Source organism: Malaya genurostris, chromosome 2 (genome assembly GCF_030247185.1).
Source record: "Malaya genurostris strain Urasoe2022 chromosome 2, Malgen_1.1, whole genome shotgun sequence".
NCBI classification, from domain to species: Eukaryota; Metazoa; Arthropoda; class Insecta; order Diptera; family Culicidae; genus Malaya; species Malaya genurostris.
Window position 1 is genome coordinate 151,447,331 of NC_080571.1, and position 18,642 is coordinate 151,465,972.

The 18,642-nt window shown below is 41.8% G+C and overlaps 1 protein-coding gene across 6 annotated transcripts in view; it reads left to right on the plus strand.

Moving 5' to 3' along the window:
- The window catches only part of LOC131427593 (nose resistant to fluoxetine protein 6), a 1,835,865-nt gene that overhangs the window by 814,662 nt on the left and 1,002,561 nt on the right, over window positions 1–18,642 (plus strand). For all 6 annotated transcript variants that reach the window (XM_058590935.1, XM_058590937.1, XM_058590936.1 and 3 more), the window contains one exon: window positions 7,884–8,167. In XM_058590935.1, the coding sequence (XP_058446918.1) occupies window positions 7,884–8,167 (284 nt within the window). The remainder of the gene's footprint in view (window positions 1–7,883; window positions 8,168–18,642) is intronic.

The window sequence follows — 18,642 nt, forward strand, 5'->3', positions numbered from 1 at the left end:
GACTTGTCAGTCGAGGAGGATCGCCGAATTTGCAGACTCTTGCCCCTGCTTACAACAAAATGGTCCGGTTTGCTTCCGGAGCCTTTGTTACCCGTCCAATAGTCTCGATCATGGCCGAGGCAGGGACCCTACCCTTCGAATTACTTGCAGCTCAAGCCACAGTGCGAACAGCCATCCGAATATATTCGCATAATCGGAATAACGGTACCCTTCCTCTGATCCAGCGAGCATCAGACCGGCTGGAAGAACTAACCGGTTCACCTCTTCCTGTTGTCGGCCAACTCACACGGCAGAGTAGTCGTGCATGGAACGCACGAAAGCCAGCGATTGTGTGGGAGGTGAAGGAAAATGTTCGCGCAGGAGATCCACCTCAGAAAGTTCATCCGATCTTTCGGCAAGTACTAGACACTCGTTTCCGCCATTCGACCGTCATCTATACTGACGGATCCAAGTGTGAAGACACGGTAGGGGCAGCATTCTACAACGTCGGGATAGCCCAGAAATACAGTCTTCCGAAAAAATGCAGTGTCTTCTCAGCAGAGGCATACGCCATTAAAATGGCACTCTCTATACCGAATGTTCGCAACGAAGTGGTGATCATGACCGATTCGGCTAGCTGTCTCCTGGCCTTAGAAGCAGGACATTCTCGCCACCCGTGGATACAAGAGATCGAACAAATAGTGCGAAACAAATCCGTTCGTTTCTGCTGGATTCCGGGGCATACTGGCATCAGCGGAAACACGGAGGCGGACCGATTGGCTAACGAGGGCAAAACACAACCTATCACCAATATCCCAATTCCAGCGGAAGATGCTGCAAGGGCAGCAAAGCAGGCGATTCGCCTCCGATGGGAGAGGCAGTGGTTTTGAAGCGAGATACGTGAAGCTGAGGGAGGTCAAACGCGACACGCTTAGGTGGACCGATCGCGGCAGCCCTGCTGAACAGCGTCAATTTACACGGCTGAGGATTGGCCATACACGGCTGACCCACACCTTCTTGCTGAAAAAAGAAGAACCGCCGAACTGCGAATGTTGCGGTGTAGAGCTGACGGTGCGGCATATTATCCTCGAATGTAGGAAGTACGATGGAGAGCGAAGAAAATAGAACATCGGCAGCAGTCTATATGAAGCTCTGAGAAACACCGATGAACAAGCAATCCAGTTGCTAAACTTCCTACGTGAAACAAAATTAAACAACAAATTGTAGATCAAAAGTGGCTGGAACAGTTTCGATTAAAGAGGCTAAGGGGAAAAATTAAATCAGAAATACAGAGATGAAGTCTAGATGATGATTAAGTTGAGAAGAAGAAGAAGAAAGTCAATATATATATGGAAATATAAACGAAGATGATGGGGAAATGGCAAAAGTAAATTCAAGATGAAAATCAAAACATGTAAAGCAGAAAGACATAACGGAAGAGGTAGAAGAGAAGTAGAGGAAAATAGGTAGATACGAAACGAAGAAAATGAAAGTAAAAGTGATGAAAACTTGCGCTGTAGCATAAACACACAATAACACACTCACACACAACACCACATACACAAAAACACCCTTCTCTGACACGAATGCACGGCAAACACCGTGTAAAATGTCAATAATGAAACAAAAAAAAATTATTATTATTATTATTATTATTATTATTATTAGTATTATTATTATTATTATTATTATTATTATTATTATTATTATTATTATTATTAATATTATTATTATTATTATTATTATTATTATTATTATTATTATTATTATTATTATTATAAGTATTATTATTATTATTATTATTATTATTATTATTATTATTATTATTATTATTATTAGAATCTTGCATACCGAAGATCGTCGATACATTTCAGACCAGCCCATTGCAATTGTCTCGTACTGAAATTTCGAGAAGAATCAGATATCTTCGAACTTTGTAGCATCAATAAAAATAAACTACAAATTTGTCGTACCTAGCCTGCTATATTAGCAAATTATAAAAGAATTGTTTCAAGTTTGGAATATATTGTTGTAGAATAGTAGCTGTTTAATGTAACTAATCTGTATTTTAATGTAGGTACATCGCTTCAAACTCTATTAGTGAAAAAGAGGAAATCTTGCACAATTCATACAATCAATCAACCAACTGATATTCGGAAAAGTAATAAGAGCGTATCAGTTTTTTCGTATTCACGACATCCAGTTATGTCTCTGACATTACCCACCCACCTTTTTACTTGTTACAATATTTTTCCATTGATAATTTTTTCAAATAATTTTTAATGCACGAGATAATGGCAATTTCTCGATAAATACGTTTGTCTAATTTTGATCCTGAATGGGCAACGGCGTGGGGTAGCCGCCACACTAACCAGAGAGGGCAGACGCTGCTAGAGGCCTCCGCCAAGCTAGATGTGGTACTGGGGAACGACGCTGCCAAAAGCACCTTCCAGCGAAACGGAGTTGAGTCGTTGATTAAATATCAGGCCTAATATTTCTGGGATAGTATACTTATTCTGACATGCCGGTCTGTTTAGTTCATTATTGAGCAAAGGCACTTTGATTGAAATAATTAAATAAGTGACCTAACCGACAAAACGTGTTTTTTGCACTCATTTTTATCGAAGGTCGCCGATCCGATTTCAAAAATATTAAGGTCGTTTGAAGCTTATATTTTGTCATTAATCAAGTTTAACGATCAAATGGCTATTGTTTCTGGTTCAGGAGATATAACGATATAAGTGACGTAACGGACAAAACAAAGTGCGCTTTTTGTTACCATTTCTTGAGTCACTTATCAATTTCAACGATCAATTGGCTGTGACTGCGGGTTCCTTGAGCATAATAGTATAAGTGACGTAACCGACGAAACGTGTTGTTTTTTTGCGCTCAATTTTTTGAAACATGGTGGTTCTTCGAACCGGATTTCGAGACCGTCAGTATCAATTAAACGCATATAATCCGTATACTCACCGTCGTGCGTTAGTTGGAAATCAAGTCCCGCGAAGTGCAATTGTATGTAATAATCCATAGTGGACTTCCTCGTTCTTGAAAGAAAATCGCTTGAATCGCATTAAGATCGTGTTAAAAGAACTTTGACTTGTTTTCACTCTAGTGAGGAGTTGGAAGAGATCGACATCCAGATTGAGCTGGATTCCTACATTTAGCGGTAAAAGTCTAGATTGGCCTTCTTTCTACGACCTGTTCGACAGTGCTGATCACAAAAATCAATCATGGCAGAACAGCCAGAAACTTTATTTCCTGAAAACTAACCTATCAGGTGAGGCTGGGTCTTTAATTTCACATCTACGAATCGAAAATGTTAATTATGATATTGCACTCGCTAAGCTGAAGGCAAGGTACGATAAACGTCTCGGAATACCAGCCCTGCACATTTAGCGTTTCGTGGGACAGCCAACAATATCGTCTGCATCCGCCGCAAGTTTGTGCACTATCAATGGCGTCTCCGATGAAGTTGTTCGAGCGATCATGCCATGAAATGTGAAAGTTGTGAGATTTGGTTACTTTAAATCTTTGTCATTGTGATAGAAGCCAGTACGACGACGAAATGCTGCGTCTTCGATGCTTCCTCTAAAGCAAGTAGCGATAGATTTCTCAACGATATTGTTATGGCCGGGCCAGTAGTGCAGGATTCTTTGATTTCTTTGATCGACATACTCTTACATTTTCGCTTTCCGGCTATTGTTTTCACTGGAGACATCCAGAAACTGTATCGTGTGATTCAACTACATGACGACGATCGTAATTTCCAAAGAATACTTTGGTGGAGGTCCAAGGACAAACCGGTGGACGAATATCGACTCAACGCCGTTACGTATGCCACTAAGAGTGCATCATACTTGACTACGAAATGTGTACGGGAACTTTTACTATCCCATCGTGAGCAGTATCCACAAGCTGTGCAAAAGGCACTAAAAGAAATGTATGTCGATGATCTTCTCGTCGGTGCATTAACCATCGCAGAATCTAAATATCTACGCCAACAACTGACGGAAATATTCGTTCCTTCCGGCTCTCATCTGCGTAGGTGGGCGTCCAACAGCACTGGATTGTATTCGGAAAGCATATCTGAAGCTGAAGATGTCCATCAAACTCGACGACTCCAATACAATCAAGGCCCTCGGAACTCACTGGCAGCCGTGCAGCGATGAGATTCATTTCAGCTATCATCAAACACAGATCCTTCACCCAACGAAACGAATCATACTGTCTCAAATTGCTAGAATTTTTTATCCTTTGGGACTACTAGCGCCTATTATCGTTAATGCTAAGCTAATAATTCAGCGACTGTGGGAGCTGAAGGTAACATTCTAGATTGCTGGTCTGGGATGCCCCTTATCCCGGTGAGTTTGTACAAAATTGGCAATGTGGTAGCAATTTCAAGAGATCAACCAGCCTCCAAACAATTTCAAGAGATCAACCAAATTATGAACTCTGCCGTTCACAACAACCTGGTGACCGATTTTATGGCAAATAAAGTGGTTTATTGGAACTTTATTCCCGATTGATCTCCACACCACAGTGGACTTTTGAAGTCCGCAATAAAGACTGCGTAACAGTATTTGAGTAAAATAGCAGGTAATCAAAATTTTACGTTCAAAGAATAGTCTACTCTTCTTGCGCAGGGCCCAGCCACGATGAATTCTAGTTCCATCACTCCGATGTCAAGTAATGTTAATAAACCACAACCATTGACACCTGCACATTTCCTCATTGAAAGAGCGCTTACAACAGTTCCCGAAATAAACATGCTTGAGCGAAATATCAGTTCATTATCACGATGGTAGTACATATATCGATTGGCCCAAGAATTCCGTTCTCGTTGGCAGTTAGAATACGTTCGCTCAATATAACACTTCACAAAATGCAACGATCCACCAAAAATATTGTTGTTGGAGATTTCGTCATCTTGGTCAATGACCTGAAGGATTAATTTGTGTGGTTTTAGTCAAAACTAGATTACGAACCACAAGACGAGACGTACGGAGGGTACCAGTGGTGCCATTGGACTTAGACGAGTATGTATCAGGACTAGTTGGAACTGAAATTACTGACCGTAATTTTTTGGGCGGTTTATGTTGGCCCCAAATCTCACAGACCACTGCTGCCGATTAGGTCAACTACCAACACATTTATCAGGTGCAGACACAGGAAATCACCTAATATCGCTTTAAATTTTATTATCTCTCATACCGCTATAATTACTCTCTACATACATACTGCGAAATAAAATCAGATTGAATTATACTATCAAGCCATACACACATAATTTTTCTTCGTTCGCTACTCGGTTCACCTTTCTCGTACTTGTAGAGTTTTCGACCTCAGCTCGCAACACATGGTTTAACCAATTTCAACAAATTTAGGCATGTTTGAAAGTTACTATTAAGTCATTAATCAACTTTGAAGATCAAATTGCTGTCTCTTCTGGTTTTGGAGATATAACGGAATAAGTGACGTAACCGACGAAACGCGCTTTATTTCTTACCACTCAATTTTCTCAGAGATGGCTGAACAACAGATAACAGATAGACAGGCTCGAACAACATTTTCCAAAATCCTGTGTAAATTTCGAATTTGCTAGGCGTTGGAAATACTACTGCCACCTATTCGCCGACCTTCTCCGATTTAGATGAAACTTTGCACATGGCTTCAGTATGGCAAACCATAAATTTTGAACCGATGGAGAGGTCAATCCGACTCACGACTGATTTTTAAAAAGAGCGTATGTATTTTTGCATATCACGAAAACTGCCTTTTCCAAATCGTAACTCGGAAACCGTTAATTATACAAAAATGGCGTTCAGGAAGAAGTTGTAGGGAATCTAAAACAAAAATCAACAGAACAAAATTTTTTTTTATTCTCAATAATTACAAAATAATCCGAAAAACTTTTTGATAATTCTTTTTTAAAGCTGTTATTAAAACCTACAGATTGATGGCTATCCCATCCGTGCCTTTTGAAAAATGAGGAAGTTACAGCTAAAACAGTTTACGGGTCTCGTTGTAATTCGGAAACCGTACAAAAATGGCGTTCAGAAAGAAGTTGTAGGGAATCAATATGGCACTCTAAAAAAATATACACTGAAAAAATTGTTGATTTTTTTCTCAATAATTTCAAAAAACCAAACCAAAAGAACCAAAAAAATTAAATTAAAAAAAATCAGGATTTCGATTTTTTTTTGATAATTTCCATTTTGAAGCTCTTATTAAAACCTACAGATTGATGGCTATCCCATCCGTGCCTTTTGAAAAAAAATGGAATTTTTTCAGTATACATTTTTTTAGAGTGCCTATTGATTCCCTACAACTTCTTCCTGAACGCCATTTTTGTACGATGAACTGTTTCCGAATTACAACGAGTCCCTTAAAGTTTTAGCTGTAAATTCCTCATTTTTCAAGAGGCACGGATTGGATAGCCATCGATCTGTAGGTTTTAATAACTGCTTTAAAATAAAAATTATCAAAAAAATTAAAACCATGCTTTTTTTTTATATTACTTTTTCGGATTATTTTGTAATTAATGAGAAAAAAAGTCAAAAAAAATTTTCAGTGTATATATATTTTTAGAGTGCCCAATCGATTCCCTACAACTTCTTCCTGAACGCCATTTTTGCACAATTAACGGTTTCCGAGTTACAACGGTTTGAAAAAGGCCATTTTTGTGAAATACAAAAATATATACACCTTTTTTAAAAATCAGTCCCGAGTCGGATTGACCTTTCAATCGGTTCAAAACGTATGGTTTGCCATACTGAAGCCATGTGCAAAGTTTCATCCGAATCGGAGAAACTCGATTCTGATTTTGTCATTTTTTCGTCTACCCATTCCTGGAATTGCTCAACTACGACAATTTGAACATTTATCACACCATTTCCCTAAGTATTAAATATAACTTTATTCCCATCTTGCATAAATCACACAAGAATCCGATCACGATGAAAATAGAATTTGTCATTTAAACCAACAACAAGTCAAAAATCTAAATCTAATGAAAAGTGAATGTAGCACCAGTTCACATGGCTGCCACCTACGGTTTCAGTGGTATAATGGCGTAAAAGATGTACCACTCAATTTTTTTGGATATGAATTAATCGACATCAGTAATTCTAGGATCGGGCGAGATTAAAATTGGGTTGTGGCTTCATTTCGTATATGGAAAAATTTGGAAAGATTCGGAAATATTCGGCCGAATGTTATATACTTTCGACTCAGCTCGACTAACTGAGTAAATGTCTGTGTGTATTGAATTTTATCCCAGTCCTCCCTTAGGTTCCGGAATAAAAGGGTGATATGAACCACGAAAATAAAAAAAAATTAAAAGATAGCTTATATCAAAGAAAAATTTCCTGATTTTACTCAAGTTTGAAAAAAATCTTGACAGAATCTTCTAGTGATGTTTTTGAAAATATAAGTAATATGAGAAAGGCATCATTACTCCACTAGGTGGATTGAAACGGTTTTTTTTTTCTATCCGTATCTGTAATCAAGTTCAAATCTATTATTGCCGATACGCTTGGTCTGAGAAATGATTCAGAAATTTTCTACAAAAAAGTAACAAAATATATGTTTATTTAACTGTATTGATGAAAGAGAAATGCTTTTATACATCACTAGGTGGATAAAGAACAGGCTTTTTAACAATTTTTTAAAGTGTATTCATATCTACTAAACATAATAAATGAACATATAATAAATCGAGAATATAATAAATTCGTTCTGAATTTATAATTGATGTCCGTATCAAATTGACATACTCGTTAAATACATCATGTATAGTAGAATAGCTCTTATTAATGTCGAGTGTAAAAATCGTGTTTTTATACCCTTTATACAATCATAACATAAGATGTTTAACATCGATATTGTTTTTCTATTTTCAGTATGGAAGAAAAATTACGGAAAGATCGTTCTCGTATCAAGTGGTTGGAAATGCTACATTCTCCGTGGATACGTTTTTTTTCATCAGTGGTTTATTGGTTACGGTGCTTTTCTTCAGATCAACAAAGAACGAAACTATCATAGAGAAAGCAGATCGAAAGCATACATTTATCAACACCAATTTATTCCAGACAGTACATCGAGTTTATTTATCTGTGCTTTATCGGTTTCTACGTTTAACTCCGGCATATTTTTTTGTGATTACATTCAATGAACTGGCATTAAAGTAACTATACAACATATACTATTTTACTGGGTTGGCTCCACAGTGCAGATACTTTATCAATTGATCACATGCAGTGAATATTTGTTAATCAAATCTTGGGATATTCCCAGAAGATATTGAGATATTTAAATTTAATTCTAAATTATTTCGTTGATAAACTACCTGAAAACTGCAACATATGAATTACTTTAATATTAGTTTGTTTTTTATTCATACTTCATTCATTTAAAATGCTTTCTTTCTTCACTTATGTGATATGGGTGTTATTTCAAAAAATGTAAACAACAAGTAGCTGACGTCAGGCACGTACCCAGAAGGGGGCCCAAGGGGTCCTGGCCCCTCTCGGAATCGGACACCTTTATTGATTGTAAAAGCATACTATTTACTCATTTATTTTTATACATATTATACAACTAAAGAAATTGTTTGACCTTGTTTGGGAGGCGAAAAGGCGGAGAAAACCAAACAAAAGTTATGATACGAGATTATGAGTCTAGTGCTCTTTGGAATGCACCGTGGAATTGTGGTTTCGAGAGTTTCGTGGTAATCAAGCCCGCAGCGATAGGGGCTACGATGCGCGTACTAGTGACGGTGTTAACATTACATGAAATGGTGCTGGATGATTGGAAAGGAAAGGTGCGCAGCCTCACAGATCCCACAAGAATTATTACTGAGCGCACTTACCATATCTTGAGTAAGATTTTGCATATGAAAAAGATTTGCTCTGGAAGCCGCGGATGCATACTCATACTGTTTGGATTTACTGATGCAGATTCGGTTAGACTTTTGGTGTAGGTTGGTAATGTTGGCGAAACCTAGATCTTAATCGTTGGATGTTAGTTTTCTTTGATTATCATTGCAAACTTTTCATGAACTACCTTGAAAAATGAAAATTGAACCATAGTATTGGTGTGCATTATTGGAGCGATCAAATACCGAATATCGCTACCATGGCAACCTAAGACTATTTATGGTTCCAATTACTTCCCCATTCACCTTATTCGCTCAATTTGGCATCCTCGAACTATCACGATCTCCTTGCGCTTATTTGTTCCTAAATATTAAGAAATCGATTTGAGCTACATTTTGAAGGTTTCGACCGCTACTTCCGGAACCTGAAATCGGGAACCGCCGAAGTTTGTAAGGATATGTGTGAAATAAGGAGTTCAGAAAAATTTCTGTCCCTGTATTTTTTCTAGAATGTTTACATTGCACTAGTACGCAGTACTCTGGAATATCAAGTTGTAATTTTGGCCTTGCATCACAATGTTCACAACGATCGGATCGAAAGGGTACGAAAGTTGAAAGTGTTTCGTCCTATTTCATCTTCGAAGACTACCTTGGCTGAATCATTACGTTACGAGAATCGCTGTGCCCTCATCAACCAACATACTCCATAAAATAGATAAATACTTCTTCATCGGTTCTTCTTTTTCAATTCACTCTTAATGTCGCATCCCTACTAATATGTAATAAATAACTTAAAGTGTTAATTATTTTCTATGCGAGTTCGGAGGTTCTTTTCACTTCATTATTTACTTTTGGATCTGCACTTAAGCTTCTAAGAAACAAGATTTACTAAATGCGCACAATGAATTAGATACATAAAATAGTTAACTGTTTTATGTTCGTTCAGGGCCCCTCCTGAAACGAAATAATGAGTACGGGACTGACTAACGTCAATATTTCGGATTTGTATTGCTATTTTTTATCATTTCGAATAATTGTTATTACTAAAGGACGGTAAGATGTTCTAACATTGTTGCAACATAATGAGTATTACGTATACGTCTGTTTTAATTTACCTATACGGTGTAATGGAACCTTTCTCTTATTAATCATATCATCAAAAATGTTATTGTGGAATTCTAAAAAGACGAGTGAGTAATGTCACAAACATAACTGGAGGATGTGAATATGAATAAAACTGACTTCATGTTTTCTCACCACGGAATATACATTGATTGTCATAAGTATTCGTCATTTGCACACTATATGTTTTTCATACACTTCGCTTAAATTATGTTTCCTATAGATACAATAATTCAAGTGTAACAACTACTTCACCTGATTAGTATTTTTTTTGCTAAATAGACATTATTTATTGTTATTGGATAAAATACATATCAGCTTCACATTCCAAGGGGGACATAAGTATTCGTCACAAAAATAGATGATTGTTATTTTTAGGCCGAGAGATCTGGTAACACTCGTATACAAATGTTTGTTCTGAGTAGAATTCGCTTGTTTTTGCGTGATCTGTTTCAGTTGAAATAAAATATTTTCAGTTGAAATAATATAGGTTAATTATTATTATGAACTTGTTCAGGTTAAACAAATCTGTTACCGAAATAATTGAGAGCAATTGTAGACGCAGAACAACGGTTCAGAGTATAATCAAACATAGCGAAAACTTCAATAATGAAGCTAGAAAATATGACCATGCAAATTAACGGATAGATAAACGAACAGTTATTCAAATTATTGAAAAAGAGCCTAAAACTTCTTTATCAAAAGTACGAGCAGAGTTGCAGGAGTTTAGTGGAAAGGATGTTAGCCCCAGAACAGTGCGCAGAGTTTTAAATGAAGCTAAGTATAATGCTCGTGTGTGCCGTAAGAAAGCTTTACTTAGTAAGGTTAATCAGGCTAATAGTAATTTCCAACAGGGCAATGACCCTAAACACACCGCAGAAGTTGTACGTCTTTGGCTTCTGTACAATACTTCTCATTAACACCCCCTCAAACACCAGACATGAATTAAATCGAACATCTGTGGATGTGCTTGAACGGTGTGTTCGTGAGCATCACGTTACTTCACAAAAGCAGCTTAGGGAAACTATCAGTGTAGAATGGCCTTAAATTGAGCCCTTTTAACAATGTCTATTTCGTTTCATTTTGATTATTTATTAAAGGGTAGTGCGAAAAGCATATAGTTGTTTTCTTTGACTAGTATATTTGTTAGAAAAACATCGGTCAGTGTGGAGAGGACATTAGGCTCTCAGCCCAAATGGAAAGTCATCCCAAACATTGATAATTCATTCGGTTCATTTAGTGAGAGGCAATAGTAAAAATAGCAGTGCACTCACCATTTATGTTGTCGTCAGGTTGCCAAAATTCACTGCCATCCTGGCCAGCTTACCGATTGCTTTTGATTCCAATACGGTCGGAGCGATCGGGAGCGTGTCCACAATGGGAGTTAACACAAAACGATGAGTATTTCCCGTTTAATCTTCTCAACCTCCGGTTCCGCCAGGAAAGGACGCCGTGCCAGTAAATCTCGGAACGTGTATTCCAAATGCCCGTTGGAAGGGTGTTTCACGTCCATCAATGAATCCAGTTGCCTGATCCGTTGTTTGAAAGAGTTCGACCGAACCTCGAGAGTTGGAAGGTGGGGGTGCTGATTCCACGTTGTCCGGATCCTATAGATCTTGTCTTTCTCTCGCAAGTCGCTCTCCGTGATTCACGACACTACGCCGGAGCAGTGCCAGCCAAAGAGTTGCACTGGATTATTCGGATAACGTTCGACACGTAACTCGTCTCCTTTCTTGCCCACGCGGCTTTTCGCGGCACCAATTTGCGACAAACTTCGTTAATTTCGTGCGGTGTGTTTCGGGGTCAATATCCAATCGGTCTGTTTTGCCACCAACTGCCGAGAGAGAACGGTTCCCCAGAAAAGAAATACTGCCCGATGGCGAGCATCCAACACACGCGGCACACCTTTTTTCTCGAGACCACTTTTTTCCGTCCGGTCGCTTGCCTGTTTCCCAAAAAACTAAATTATGCGTTCTCTACCTCCGTCCGGCCGGTGTACTCAAAATAATAATCAGTAGCGTTTCGCTCTTCAAGCGAGTTTTTTACTATTGTACCTGATTCAATGCAGAGTGTTTCGTGCACGCTTAACACAAACCCCTCATGAACCTTAAGTTACTAACTTAACTGTAACACAACATTGCCGTTACAGAAAAATTTCTCATGAATCGGCGAAAGCTGGAATCATGAGAAATTTATGAGCCAACGCCACAAAGAAGTCCCCCGGAGACAATACATCGTATTATAAATGTGATGCTTGAGACAATCAACGCTCGTAACATGTTCCTGTGCGGATCAAGCTTCACAAAACTAAATGACACAAATCCACAAATTTAAATTATACCACCAGCGAATTCTGGTTAATTCGCGATCACCGCCAACTACAGGGTGATTTTTTAAGAGCTTGAGAACTTTTTTAAACAATAAAACGCATAAAATTTGCAAAATCTCATCGGTTCTTTATTTTAAACTTTAGATTGGTACATGACATTTACTTTTTGAAGATAATTTCATTTAAATGTTGACCGCGGTCCATTCGGAAAGTCCGCTTTTTTATCGACAAATTTTGTTCAGCGATGAGGCTCATTTCTGGTTGAATGGCTACGTAAATAAGCAAAATTGCCGCATTTGGAGTGAAGAGCAACCAGAAGCCGTTCAAGAACTGCCCATGCATCCCGAAAAATGCACTGTTTGGTGTGGTTTGTACGCTGGTGGAATCATTGGACCGTATTTTTTCAAAGATGCTGTTGGACGCAACGTTACAGTGAATGGCGATCGCTATCGTTCGATGCTAACAAACTTTTTGTTGCCAAAAATGGAAGAACTGAACTTGGTTGACATGTGGTTTCAACAAGATGGCGCTACATGCCACACAGCTCGCGATTCTATGGCCATTTTGAGGGAAAACTTCGGAGAACAATTCATCTCAAGAAATGGACCGGTAAGTTGGCCACCAAGATCATGCGATTTGACGCCTTTAGACTATTTTTTGTGGGGCTACGTCAAGTCTAAAGTCTACAGAAATAAGCCAGTAACTATTCCAGCTTTGGAAGACAACATTTCCGAAGAAATTCGGGCTATTCCGGCCGAAATGCTCGAAAAAGTTGCCCAAAATTGGACTTTCCGAATGGACCACCTAAGACGCAGCCGCGGTCAACATTTAAATGAAATTATCTTCAAAAAGTAAATGTCATGTACCAATCTAACGTTTAAAATAAAGAACCGATGAGATTTTGCAAATTTTATGCGTTTTATTGTTTAAAAAAGTTCTCAAGCTCTTAAAAAATCACCCTATACTTATGGCTATCAGTCTTCGGGTAAGTTCTTGTTCACAAAACACGAAAGTCCTGTTGTAACGGCAGAACATTCAATAAACTCTTAACCTATTTTAGTGCTAAATAGGTTTGAATTAACATTAAAGACATAACTAAACAATATATTTGTGATAGCTTATTTGGTTTGTAACAAATGGTTGACGGTCGCAGAGGAAAATGGGTATTTAGTCCCTCGATCGTTATGAGCCCAATTCAAGGGTTTTACCGCGTCAGAATCGCGTTACTTTTGTACGGATTGTCATAACGACCCCTATTACCACTGTTTACCCGATCCGATTTACGAACCCTGACTGCTCTGGATCTTGCACGACGTCGACACCAATCCAGGAATGGGTAGTTTCTTCCGAACTCGTGTATTCGTGAAACTTTGTAGCTGGTGTAACTCATAGCTGTTCAAACGACTGTCAGTTTCTCCCAATCTGACCAAATGGCAGGCCTGTGAAGGCTTTAGTATTCTCACGATACCTTTGTGTGCGGTTGTATTTACTCGTTGTGAACCAAAATTCGTTGTGAAACAAAATGTCCCGGGTTGGCGGTTCAGTGCATAGGACGCTTTTTTTACAAGCCAGTTGTCGTATGTTCGAGCCCTGACCTGGAAGGGTTCTTAGTGTCAGTAGGATCCATAGTACCAGCCATGCAATGATTCTGTACACTTAGAATCGGATGCGAAGTCTGTTGAAACAGAAAGGCCAAATTTCACAACAGGAATGTAATGCCAAGACTGCTTTGAACCAAAATTCTCAACTAGCTAGAAACATGTGCCTTCTTCGCACTTTTGCAATTATCGTTATTCCCGATGTTTGCTCCCATGCAATTCCACCTTGCGACAGTTAGCTCTGTTGTTGCCATTGTCCTGGTTTGCTCAGGCTGCTACTTGGTTCTTCCTTTCTCATTGTTTAATAAATAAATAAATAAATAAAAATAAATGATTCGTAACCGATGTGTCTTCTTACCAATCTACTTCCATCGATACGCGTTTTCTCTCGTTCCGCTAACGGTTTGCCTGCAAAAAGCTTGTCTCGTGGTACTTGGGTGCGTTTTCTCTCGTTTCGCTAACGAGCTGCCTGAAAAAGGCTTTTTTCGTGGTACTTGGGTGATTTTTGTGTACGTTGGTTGCCGACATAACTCAAGCTGTTGTTTAGCTTGAATCCGTTTTCTTGCCTAACGGTAACATGTGGACTCCTCAGTCTTTTCTGGGAAGAAGTCCGATCCCGTCCCTGACGTCGCAACTAGCTGCGACTGTCAGTTGTCTTGGGCCTTCCCCGAGCAATCTATCCACCTTATGACTCGCTTTCCTTAATCCTATGACTTGGATTGACCAGTCTATGTTTCAACCATCCGTTTTCTCCCGTTACGGTAACGGCCGGCCTGCTGAAGGCTTTCTGGTTTCTCGAATCGCTCTATGCGTTTTTCTCTCGGCTCGCTACCGGCATGTCTGCTAACGCTCTGCTTCGCTGAATCGACGAAGGTTCCGATGTGCGTTTTTCTCACGATCCACTACCGGCACGCCTGAAAAAAGGCTTTTATGTTTCAATAATCGTACAACTTGCGTTTTCTCATGATACGCTAACGGTAAGCCTGGCGGGGCTTGCATTACTGCAAGTTGTCCTAACAAGGTGGGGAGGTAGTCTAACCGTTGTTGCTCGCCGCACCCTGATGAAGTGTGATTTGTCTCGAACACTTGCGGTGTTTCTGGAGCTTCCAAACTCTTTGTTAACAGACTTTGCCTGCATACATAGCTGTATAAGTTTCCACTAATCTGCCTTCATGTCCTTTACGTGATACCTGCCCTTCTTTCCAGTTACGACGTCTTCTAGAATATGTAGGTTCACGCCGAAAATCTCCTTCACTCTCGCCGGAACGAATTTTGGATCCAGCTTTCTGTTCGCATGATCTACCTTTGAGGACAGCTTTCGATTCCCGTTAACGCCCGACCGAGAGGATGCCTGGGTCGGTCCAGTGATTCCGGTTGGAGGATAGCTTCCGATTCACTGGCGCCCTGACCATCCTAGCGGTATTACGCCACGATTTACTCGTCTAGTCCCCGACAAAGGATCTAGAATACTCCGACGGAGATTTACCCGGCGAAGGAGAATCTCCCGACACCGAGTCTCTTACACCACACGGGACACCCGATGGAGTGCTGAGGTCGGTCCCGCGATTCCGGTTGGAGCATGGCTTCCGGTTCGCTGGCGCCTCGATGACTCGAATCGGTGTTGTGGCGGCTACTCGACTAGCCCCCGCCGAAGGAACTAGCCTACACCGACGGAGAGTTCTTCGACGAAGGAGGCCCTCCCGAAACCGGTGCTTGCGATACCCGTCAACGCCCGACCGAGAGGATGCCTGGGTCGATCCAGTGATTCCGGTTGGAGGATAGCTTCCGGTTCACTGGCGCCCCGACGATCCTAGCAGTTTTACGTACTACTCGTCTAGTTCCCGACGATGGATCTAGACTACTCCGACGAAGAGCTTCCCGGCGCAGAAGGTTCTCCCGGACCGACGCTTATTCGCTGATCCCTCTTGAGCCTACTACGGTTCCACGCGGCTACCGGTCGCAACTGCCTGTTGTTGATCTGCACTCCATTTCTGCTGCAATATGCCCGCAATGTGGGATGCCGCGGTCGGCACTGCGTTCCAGTTCTCTACGCAGTGGCACATTCTCTGGATCAGGTTTTCCGGTGTGGTGTCCATGTCACATGCCTCCAGTAGCTCACTCCTGTGAGTGTGTGTCCACCTACCCTTGGCTGAGCTGTCCCACTCTTGTTGCCATCTGCGTAGAAAAGCGTCTTTGGCGTTCCGGTCTCCTCGCATGCTGTAGCGCTCCGCGTCTTCCTTTACTATCAGACCGATAGGCATCATACTTGAAACCACGCAGGCCGCATCCCTCGATACAGTGCGGCATGCACTGATTACGCGAAGACACATCAGTCTATGCGTACTCTTCAGCATCTGTGCGTTGCGTTCCACATTTAGTGCCGACGCCCATACCGGGCTGCCGTACCTGAGGATCGAAACTGCCACTCCTGCCAGTAACCTTCGTTTACAGGAGCGCACAGGCGAGCTGTTGGCCATTAGACGGGAGAGCGCCGCGATCGCTGTTGATGCACGCTTGCAGGCGTATTCAACGTGCTTGCTGAAACTGAGTTTATCGTCAAGCATCACACTCAATTGCTTCAGTGATCTCTCGGAGGGGATCACGCAATCTCCGGCATGTACCAACGCCTCCTGTTCCGATTTGCGGTTGTTTACCACCATCACCTCTGTTTTGTTGTGCGCGAGTTGCAGTTTCCTGCTACGCAGCCAGTCCTACACCAAGCAGATTGAGTGTGATGCACTCAGTTCGACCTCTTCGATGGATTCGCCGTGGACTGTCAGCGTGACGTCGTCCGCGAACCCAACTATCTTGACACCCGGAGGGAGCCTCAACCACAGTACTCCATCGTACACTATATTCCACAGGATCGGGCCCAATATAGATCCCTGTGGTACTCCAGCCGTGATTGGAGTATTACGTGTGCCTTCGTCGGTCTCGTAGAGCAATACTCGGTTCTGGAAGTAGCTTTCCAGAATCTTGTACAGCCCTCCCGGTACTCCTAGTCGAAGTAGGGAATCAGCTTGCTGATTCCCTACTTCGACTAGTAAGCACTATTGAACGCGTTCTTAACGTCTAGCGTTACTACCGCACAGTAGCGGATTCCTCGTCGTTTGCGCTGTATGGCTACCTCCGCCGTGGTTACCACCGATGTTATGGCGTCCGCCATCGACCTGCCTCTGCGAAACCCGTACTGTTGGCTGGACAGTCCTCCTGCCTCCTCTATGAAGGGGGCTAGCCTGTTGAGGATGATTTTCTCAAGGAGCTTACCCACAGTGTCGATCAGACAGATTGGTCTATACGCCGATGGATCCCCTGGAGGTTTCCCAGGTTTCGGTAATAGTACCAACCTTTGCCTTTTCCAAATGTCTGGGAACATACGCTCGTACAGACATCTCTGTATGACTTCCCTGAACATGTCCGGTTTTGTCATTATAGCCGCCTTCAGATCCACATTCGGGATACCGCTGGCCCCGGGGCTTTCTTTGTATCGAGCGATCTCGTCACCTTTTCGGCTTCATTTGCAGGGTTGGAGTTGGCTCCCTCGCATAGCTGGTCGAAACAGGCTCTTTTGCTTGCGCTAATGGCCTTGTTTAGTGCTAACTTCGCCATTTTGAACGCTGTGTTCCTCTCCATCCTCATATCTGCTGATCGAGCTCTTTGCATCCTTCTTCTAGCCCTGAGGCAGGATGCGCGAAGGCGTGCAATTTGCTCGTTCCACCAGTAGACCGGTGGTCTGTTGGTCCTCGGTTGAGCCTTTCTAGGCATGGTTGCGTCACACGCCCGTGACAAGATAGCGACCAACTCGTCCCCTCTCAGGTTCGCGTTGTGCTCCTCCAATTCAAGGGCAGCGCAAAACGTTTCGCGGTCGAAGTTAGCAACCTTCCTCGCTAGAGTTGTGGGAATCTTACTCTTCCTTGTGCTTCTCGCCAAGTGACCGATCGTGTAGCGAATGGCTAGATGGTCGCTATGGGTGTAGCCACCATCAACTCTCCAATTAAGATCTCCAGCTAAGCCGGGACTACAGAAAGTCAGGTGGATAAACGACTCGACTCCGTTCTGCTGGAAGGTACTTTTCAGTAAATCATTCGCTAACACGACGTCCAACTTGGCGAGGGCCTCCGGTAACGTCTGTCCTCTCCTATTGGTGAAGCGGCTGCCCCAAGCTGTTGCCCAGGCGTTGAAGTCCCCGGCTATAACCACCGGCTTCCGACCCACCAGGTCTGCGGTCAACATGTCGACCATCCGAGTGAACTGGTCTATTGACCATCTCGGTGGAGCGTAGCAGCTACAATAGTAAACTCCGTTTACCTTAGCTATGGCTACTCCCTCCGCTTGTGTTTTCACCACCTCTTGCACTGGGTATCGACCAGTCGTCAAGATCGCCACCGTCTTGGATTCGCCAGACACCCAGTTCCCGTTATCTACCGGTGTGTGATAGGGATCCGAGAGAATCGCGACATCAATGCCCCATTCCGTCACTGACTGGTGCAGCAATTGCTGGCCAGCTGCACAGTGATTTAGGTTCACCTGTACTACTTGCATGTTGTTTTACTCCCTCCACTTGTTGAGCAAGTAGGTCCGCCCATGACGTGATTTGTAGCCTTCTTCTTGCTCGCGCATAGCATGCAACGTGGCGTTCTTTCGCATGCATACGCCTTGTGCCCCTCGCCGCCGCAACGCTTGCAGAGGTTGCTCCGGTCTGGGCCTTTGCAGTTCCACGACTTGTGGCCAGGTTC